General features: G+C 43.7%; 1 protein-coding gene and 1 pseudogene across 1 annotated transcript; one reads left to right on the forward strand and one right to left on the reverse strand.

Moving 5' to 3' along the window:
• The first annotated feature begins 1426 nt into the window (after positions 1 to 1426).
• Positions 1427 to 3018, forward strand: LOC127774638 (uncharacterized; annotated as a pseudogene).
• Positions 3019 to 3682: 664 nt separating this feature from the next.
• On the reverse strand, positions 3683 to 8460 carry LOC127772787 (rhomboid-like protein 11, chloroplastic). The gene is made up of 7 exons (XM_052298759.1): positions 8219 to 8460; positions 7994 to 8112; positions 7112 to 7197; positions 6882 to 6922; positions 6633 to 6799; positions 6479 to 6541; positions 3683 to 4778 (listed from the first exon to the last, which is right to left on the reverse strand). The coding sequence occupies exons 1-7, from the start codon at positions 8391 to 8393 to the stop codon at positions 4599 to 4601; spliced, it is 831 nt and encodes a 276-aa protein (XP_052154719.1). The 5' UTR covers positions 8394 to 8460; the 3' UTR covers positions 3683 to 4598.
• Positions 8461 to 8896: the final 436 nt, after the last annotated feature.

Below are 8896 nucleotides of genomic sequence, written 5' to 3' on the forward strand. Positions count from 1 at the left end.
GGGAGGAAGGGAGGGAAGGGCGCCGCCCCGCGCCGCCAGCCACCGGCCTCCCCCTCCCCCCTCCGGCCAGATCTTGGAGGGAGGGGGGAGCCGCCCCGCGCCGCCGGCCATCGGCCTCCCCCCTCCCCCCTCCCCCCTCCGGCCAGATCTGGGATGGAGGGAGGGAGGGGAACCGCCGCCGGCTGCCCCACGCCGCAGGCCACCACGCGTCCGCGCTGCCTTCCGCCCCGCGTCCGCGCCGCCTTCCTCCACCCGCGCCGGGTTGCGCCGCCTCCGGCCGGCGGCTGGGGAGAGGCCGAGAACTGAGGGGTGGGGAGGGGAGGGGAGAGGTGGAGGGGAGGGGGAAGTGGGACTTAGAAAAAATTGGCCGATCTTGATGCTGTATTTATATTCCACGCCAATTTTCGCATGCGGGTCACATAAGTGGTCCAGCGAGTTTCACCCCGATTTGTATTTTTATAGGTGGCTATTTGGCTTCAAGGGTCATGTCGGCCTGTGAAAATAAATACCCAACATCGGCGAAAATGCGTTTTCTAGTAGTGAATGCTGGTTGGGAACTAATCCTCCTTGCATGGAAAATGAAACGATGAATTAGCACATATATAATTAATTAAGTATTAGCTTAAAAACTTATAAAATGGGTTAATATTATTTTTTTAAAAACAACTTTTTATATAAAATTTTGCAAAAAAAAACACACCATTAGCAGCTTGGCAAGTGTACACGTGGAAAAGGAGAGCGATGAAATTGAGAACAATGACTAAATAACACAGCCTTGGTGGCGTCGTCATAACCATTGTAATCTTCAAGATCGATCCTCTTTGCACGACCATTGTAATCTTGTGGTTGGTCTTCTGGTAGTCCCAACGTTTATTTCTTTTGTAGACAACCTTAGCATTGACAAGTATCTACCAAGTACTAACTTTGATATTACCTTGCACATCAACAAATTGATGTACGTGCACCTCTACTAATTCTGGGTGTGTTCGGCTGTCATCTTTTCAGTAGCGGCTGCGGCTGTAGCAGTTCAAAATTATTACAGCTTGCAGCGACTTTGAACTGCCGCAGCCATAATGGCTGCAGCAGCCATAGCTGCCGAACAGGGCCTCTACACATAGAGACTCGACTTTAGATTCATCGTAGTTATAAAAAAAAGACAACTCTATATGTGCACTTAATACTAACATTTTTTCTCTATAATTTCTTTTAGATATCTGTTAGTTGGTGCGATAAATGTATTTGTTATATGTAGAAGATATGTTCTCTAGTTAGTAATGGTGCAATAATATTGTGCAAATCAATTGATACATAGATTAGGAAATTACACATAAAAAAATATATCTCAATTACTACTCCCTCTGTATCTAGATCATATTCATATTTTAAGCTAGTTTGTATGTTTATATTTTTTTCCATTTTCGTGTATATGCATCTGCTAGACAATCATTCCTCTCATTGCCACTTCCCAATTTTTATTCTCTCGAAAAAGATCCTAATAAAGCCCTTGATATTGTGTCATCTCCAATTGCAATTGTACGTGTGGTTATTAACCATTGGCATGAGCCTCACTAAACCATCTCCTGATCTCTCAACCACACAAGCTGTGGCCATGGACATGCACAGTGTAGTGGTGCACCAGAGAGGCGGCGCCGGCGCCGGCGACGAGGAGGAGGAGATCGGCGTCTTCACCGCCGAGCGCTACTTCAGCGGCGCCGACGAAGTCGACGCGCTGTGGTGCGGCGGCTCGTCGTCGTCGCTGTCGTCCGCGTTCAAGACCGGCGGCGGCCAGCAGGAGTACTGGTCGGCTGCACCCACGACGCTCACGGCGGCCACCACCTCGTCGGAGGCCAGCTGGAACAGCCGCTCCGCGCTTCTGAGGGACGCCGCCGCCGCCGTCGCCGTCGAGACGGAGGAGCCTTCCGGCGCAGGCGGTGACCTCTGCACGCCCGGAACTAAGGCGTCCTCGCCGTCGCATAATCTTCTCCTACGGTGGCTGCTCGGTGTGGCTGCGTGCGCCTGCGCCGGCGGCGGCGCGGAGGAGGCTGTGATCGCCGACGATTGTCGCCGCGACGAAGCGCGCGCAGCTGGCGTCGCCGTCGGTGGGGAGAAGCGGATCAGCACCGAGGCCGCAGAGGCGGTCGCCACGACGAGGGTGAGCCGTGGAATGTGCGACGGCGACGTGTTCGACGCCGGAACAGCCACGCCTCCTCCCCTCCCGCAGCTTGCGGAGCCTCGCCGCATCCGCACCGCCGACTCCGGCGAAGTGTCAGCGCGGGTGTTCAACACCAGAGCCACCGCCGCGGCCACATTGGCGGCGGACGAGCGGCGGCGCAGGTCACTGGACATGTTCGCGTCGGCCACGAGGCAGCAGCAGAGCAGCCAGAACCCCGCCTTCACCATCGTCGCCGGAACAAGCACGGCGGCGCGGGACGCCGGCGGCGCAGGAGCAAGCGCCACCATCCGGCGCGATGACCCCGGCGCCGCCGCCGGCGACGACGCGGCGTCATCGGACGGGGAGCTGGTGGAGTGCGCGTACCCGCCGAGCGAGGCGAGCGTGGTGTGGAGCGTGGTCACCGCGGACGGCGTGGCGTCCGCCGGCAACTTCTCCAGCGCGGCGTCCGGGTACTACCACCATTACTACTACCACAACGGCGGCGGCGGCGACGGGCGGCGCACGGATGCCGGGAAGAGCAGCCGGCGGAGCAGCGCCGGCGGCTTGCTGACGATGGGCTGTATGTCCGATAGGGCCCTCGACGCGATCAGCCCGGCTCGTGTCGTCCACCGGCGGCCGCTGCCGCCGGCGGTGGCCGGAGATGGTGCCACGTGGCACGCCGCCAGTAGGAAGTAGGCTGTGGACGAGGGTGCACGGAAGGATTAGTGGATGTGTGATTTTTCTGATTATTTTTAGAGGTTTTTCTTGGAAATTTGAAATTATTTTGTAAAGGTTTCATTGTTTTGTTAGAAGATGGACACCATCTGTGATGGAGATACTCTATGAAATGATGAGCACTAATCAAAATTGTCGTCATCAATGTGCAGCCAAGACCACACACTACAAGGCTATTCCCAACTCAATGACTAGAATGGTGTCCATAGCATTAAATAAGCTGCCACCTAGGATGAAAAAAGATGTGGCAAGTAAATAAATGAGGAAACAGAAGAAAACCATGTCTTGCATAAGACATGGTTTTTACACAACATCCAAGACATCATGTGAGACAAATAGCATTAAATTTAAGTATGGAATAGTGGTGTTTGAATTGGAAGAGTAGTGTCTATTACTAGTTTCTTAATGATGTGGAGTTTATGAAAACCATATCTAGTGTCTTGGGTTGGGAATGGCCTAATTAGAAAACGAATCTTTTAGCGGTGAGCCATCGCTGAGATCTTGTTTGTTAGGGCAGTCCCAACCCTCCATATAGAATGATATCTATGACATTAACTGCATTGCCATGTAGGACTTTTAACTTATGTGACACTATATTAATTAAGAGAGAGAGTAAAGAGAGAAAGAAACTAGGTCTCATGCAAGACACAGCTTCAACACGAGAACATATGCACTAGACACTATCAAGTTTTGCATTGGGAGAGAATATTGTCTTAATAATAGATGAAGAATAAATATGATTGGTAGATAAGAGAGATGATATATTTATTAATGACCCACTTCAAGAAACCATGAGTTGTAGAGTGTAGTTTCTATTGTGATGTCTTATTGACATGACATCATAGACACTGCTTATGGACATTATGGGTTGGGATTGCCCTTATGCTTATTTGACTCTGTTTATCAATTTATCGTGCCATATGTAATCTGTTAAAGATTGTTTTATTTCGACTAAATTTTGTAGACTACCCGGTATTTTGGTTCGAGTTGCATAAATCACAGTAATTTTAGCATGTGACACATAACATCAAGTATTATGGTCTTAAGATTTCACAAAACTCCACAGCATTTAGACGATAGATTAAACGAACTCAAATTAAATTTAGAATTCATATGTATAGTAGATCAAAGAAAAATTAAAAATTAAATAACGGTGTGGTTTTATAAAACTATTGGACCATAATACATAACCAGGTTATGTACAACCCATTAAAGCTCTTGTGGTTGCAACTTAAACCAAAATAAATGAGGTTTTGTGAAATTTGCTCTTTTATTTCCTTGAGAAGAAGTACAGCAAGAGCTAATATTCTTAATCTTATACAGATCATAATTCTGGACTGCAAACCAAGACATATACAGAACAGTAGTCCATGCAAAGGGATGTGATTCTCTCCAGCTATGAGATTCACTGGACACAATGCCAAATCAAAATGTCCTGTCTGATAACGGCGGGAAGCCTCGCTACATAATTTCTCGGACACAAGAAAGTGATAATCTTTATTTCTTTTATTCCTTTTGGGAACAGCAGTACACTTAGCCCTTGAAATGATTCCGAGGTATCGTAAGTGGAACTTAAGCTTCCATAGGACTTCTTTTCAAATAGAAACCAGAACTAAGCTGACTTTGCACACAAAGAACCATCAAGGAAAGTAAAATGCATTGGGTTAATTTTGTTAGAGTGGCCGTTTTAATTTGGACAATGGAGAATAAATTAGCTTCTTTTTTCTCTGGTATCCTTTGAAGATTTTGAACTATCACCATCAGATGGAAAAGGGATACGATTTATCAGGAACACTAATGCAGCACCGATCAAAGCACCAGATAGATGGGCAATATTGTTTACTTGCAGCGAGTGCCCTGTAACAGTAGTTGCCCGTGCGGCTTCCATGACCTATCAAGGTAAGAACCAAACCATGAGGGGTAAATCAAGAATGTTCATTTGGTACTTAAAGATGGTACGAATATAAAAAAATCGGTACACAGTTAAGTAAAGCATTTAATTTACTGTAGCAGTAGTTAGAGTAGTTACATACTCCCTCTGTCTCAAAATATAACAACTTTTAGCTCTCAGGATTTGTCCCAAAATATAATAACTTATCCACCAACATTCTTTTCCCAACCAATCACAACCCTCCACCATTCACTTTTCCCACCTACCTCCACTACTCATCCAATCACAACCCTCAACTATTCACTTCTATCTACTCTCTCCGTTTCTAAAAATTTGACGCTGTTGACATTTTAAGCATGTTTGGCCATTTGTTTTATTAAAAAAAATAAGTAATTATTAATTCTTTTCCTATCATTTGATTCATTGTTAAATATACTTTCATATATACATATAGTTTTACATATTTCACAAATTTTTTTGAATAACACGAACGGTCAAACATGTGCTAAAAAGTCAACGGTGTCAAACATTTAGAAATGGAGGGAGTACTTTCTTAATAACCATGTCCAACTCTAAAACTTCTTATATTATGGGACGGAGGGAGTAAGTAATAAGTTATGCTTCAAATATGTTGCTAGAAGTAGAGCACACTACCTCTTTTCAGGGATGACTACTTATTCTAGTACTTAACACCATTTGCAGAGTTACAAAAGCCCATAGGAATTACCATCGATAATCAAAGTCTCCCTTGAATTGTCAAATATCTGGGAATGTTTAGATATTTATGTATATCACAGATGGAAAAACAAGTCAATCCTGAATGGTTAAAAACAAGTCAATCCTGAATGGTTTGTCCCATCACAGCAATGAATGTTTATGGTGTAAATCTACTCCCACTGATTCAATGTGTAGGTTGTTTTAGCCTTCTCAAGTTCTCAGCTCTTCTCTAAATGTAGGTCGTTTTAGAACTTTTAGGCACTTTCTCATGTTTCCATGTTTGCCCTTGTCGAATACATGCTACATCTCTCACAAACAAATGACTCATATTTCCCAGTTAATGTAGTACAAATGAAGGGCAACAAATTCATTTAAACTATTTTCTTACTTGCTGTGAATAAAATGACATCTATTTGGAATTAAAGGGTGTATTTATCTACAATTAAGTGGGTTGGTACTATAGAATTCTAACAGAATTCAGTCATTTCTTGAAATGGACAAACTGACATTGTTTACATCTGAATTTAGCACCTAATACTGAAATACTGGATGGACTGGGCATCCCACAATCACCCAGGGGAAAAAGATCTCAGCGAGAAATCACATTTAACTGCCATTTTGGCAAGTACCTGTTCTTAACTTATTATCAGAACTTCAGAAGGGTAGGTTAATGGGTTAAATGATTGATACTACTTGTTTCCCTTTTTTGGCAGAATAGACATATTCTCCTTTCCTATAAATTATCCAAATATCAAACGCTAAAAACAGCATTTTTATTTTTTTAAAAAAGAAAAAACTGATGAAAACCAGACACTAACTGGTCATGAGGAAATATTTTTTTAAATGGAAAAAAATGAATCCCTGCCTGCAGTTTTTTTTTTTGTCTCAAAAAATATAAGACTTGTTCATGATTTCTCTTACAAGTCTACAGTTGAATACTTGAATGACTATAAGTAAAGAAATAAGAAAGTGTTGTGATATACCTTGTCAACAACAAATTGACCAAGGATAAGGACCTCAAGAATCTTTCTCCAGTCCCATGACATCTGTTGCAACAAGGGAACAAAGAGGTGAAATAATTAAATGATATGACAATTCAGGCAACATTTTGAAAGTGACCAAGATTTAAACAGTCACCTTCACTAGAACACTGATTGTGAAAAGGCCAAAAACAGCACCAGATGCTCCAAGTGACACGGAAGATGTTGGAAGAACCAACCATGAAATTAAGTTTGATCCAGCACCAGTCAAAATGTAAGACATCCACAATGCAAAACTACCTTCTTCCTCCTCAACTAGCTTTCCTGCATTATTTACAATAAATTGGTGATCCTAACAGAACTGTCACCATCAAGCAGCACATTTGTTTTAGCAATTGATTCTCACCAAAAATGTATACAAAGAATAGATTGCTTGAAAGATGATTCCTACAATAGATCATGAACAACTGAATAAGTGGCCATTGAACTCAAAAGGAAGTTAAACAGGGTACAGTTCACACATGTATATTTGCTACCATCTTTATCCCTTTATAAACGGATTAAATAAATTTTCTGATGTTAAAAGAAAATGAAGGAAGTGGAATCTGGAATATCAAGTAACGAGTAAAAACTAACCAGTTCGCATGGCAAAATGTTGATGTCACAAACTGAAACCAACTAGGGAAAGCATGGTACAAGTACATTGCCTTTATATGTTCAATCTGAAATGCAAGGAGACAACAAACAACAAAGTAAAGATAAATTTCAACAGATGAATTAAGAAGAATAGATATGTGCCCGTGTTGTTTTGTATATAAATCAGCTTTGCAAGATATGCGCTTAACTGCTTATCATGTTTAGATATAGATCAAGAAATAACAATCCACAAGACACCTCTTATGACGTTAGAAAATTACAAATTTGGTTTGTTAAAGGCCAGAGACTCTTCCCGTTCACTCAAGGAGTGTCCATGGGCACCTCTGAGCCTAGGGCCTAAAGCCAGTGGAACAGCCTATTAGCCTCTTCCAAAAGTTATAATGTTATGCAAGCTAGTATTACAGAGATTTATATCCAAATTTCATGTTTTCTATTTTCTAATAAACAAAGCACACATCCTTTAGCCTACTATGGTTGTATTTTTTTTTAAAAAAAAAAAGATGGCTTATTTCTCCTTCCGTTGATCTTTTATTGAGGGTTGCTTTGCTTGTAATGACAATCAAAATATGCCCAAGGGAAGTACTCTAGTATAAATTAACAACTCTGAGGCTACATCTTCCTGAATTGTGCAATCTTTCTAGCCCGCCGCTCTACAGTGCAACCCACATTGATTGATTTGTGCAGATTAAGGGGGTGTTTGGGAGAGAGGGGCTAAAGTTTAGCCCCTCTCTCAAAAACATAAGTCCCTCCCCTAGGGACTTATGGTTTTGTGAGAGTAGCCCCTCTCTCCCAAACACCCCCTAAAACAACCAACTAATCGATCCTACTTTTTATTTTTGTTTCTTAGCGTTGTCATTGTACCTGGAACAAGTGGTCAGCGACATAGATTCCAACATTGAGCAGCAAGATCCAGAAAATGCCATTGGGACGCCTCCCCTGCCACTGCTTGTCCTTGGCAAGCTCCAGGTCCGCCACCAAGTCTGATCACAAGCATAGGTCAGTGAGCCACACACCTAAATTCAATCAACGAATCACCACCCGCGGCAACACAAATCCACCTCGCGGCGGAGGGCTCGCCTCACCCACCTGAGCGCCTCATCCCGCAGCGGAGCGAGCGGAGCAGGTCGCGGCGGCGGGCGGCGTAGGCGGAGGAGGAGAGGCGGAGGGCGGGGAGGGGAATGGGAAGGGAGGGGAGGGGCTTCGAGAAGGTTCTGGAAGGTAGCGGGAGTGGGAGGAGGAGCAGCAGCTGCTGCGCCGCCATTGTTTCTTCTCTTCCCCACCTTCTTCGCTTGGATGTTCTTCTCTTGCTGAGAGAGAGAGAGAGGAGAGAGGCCGGGATTTATGAGGAAGGTGGGGGCCCACTTTCCAGCGAGAGGGTTCTAGAAGGGTGAGGTGTGTTTGTTCCAGCCGTGAGATGGAGGCAAGGAATCTCAGGCAGGTACTCAGGTGTATCCTTTTTTATCTGATGACGCTACTCGTATCATATTTAGGGCACGTTTGATGTCATTTTTAACCATACTATTTTTTTTTAAAGTTGTAAAAAAAATGTCTACGTTTAGTTTGTTGCTCAATTTAATTAATACATAAGAAATCCTGTCAAAATTTTAGCAATATTACCATCTTGCCAAAATTTTGGTATTGCCAAAACTTGGTAAGGTTTATGTTGGTTACAATCTGAACAGGCCTTTAATCATCTCAAAATATAATGAATTTTAGGTGAATTTAATATATTGAATTATAAATCTAAACAATAAGGATGCTCGG

This window comes from Oryza glaberrima, chromosome 5 (genome assembly GCF_000147395.1).
Source record: "Oryza glaberrima chromosome 5, OglaRS2, whole genome shotgun sequence".
Taxonomy (NCBI): domain Eukaryota; kingdom Viridiplantae; phylum Streptophyta; class Magnoliopsida; order Poales; family Poaceae; genus Oryza; species Oryza glaberrima.

What these genes read in the sequence shown, in the direction of transcription:
- LOC127772787 (XM_052298759.1), bottom strand. Translation starts at nt 8,393, where the DNA reads ATGGCGGCGCAGCAGCTGCTGCTCCTCCTCCCACTCCCGCTACCTTCC. An exon ending in CAATCAGTGTTCTAGTGAAG is followed by an intron (nt 6,542 to 6,632) that starts GTGACTGTTTAA and finishes TTGTTGCAACAG; the next exon opens with ATGTCATGGGACTGGAGAAA. An exon ending in GTCAATTTGTTGTTGACAAG is followed by an intron (nt 4,779 to 6,478) that starts GTATATCACAAC and finishes TTACCTTGATAG; the next exon opens with GTCATGGAAGCCGCACGGGC.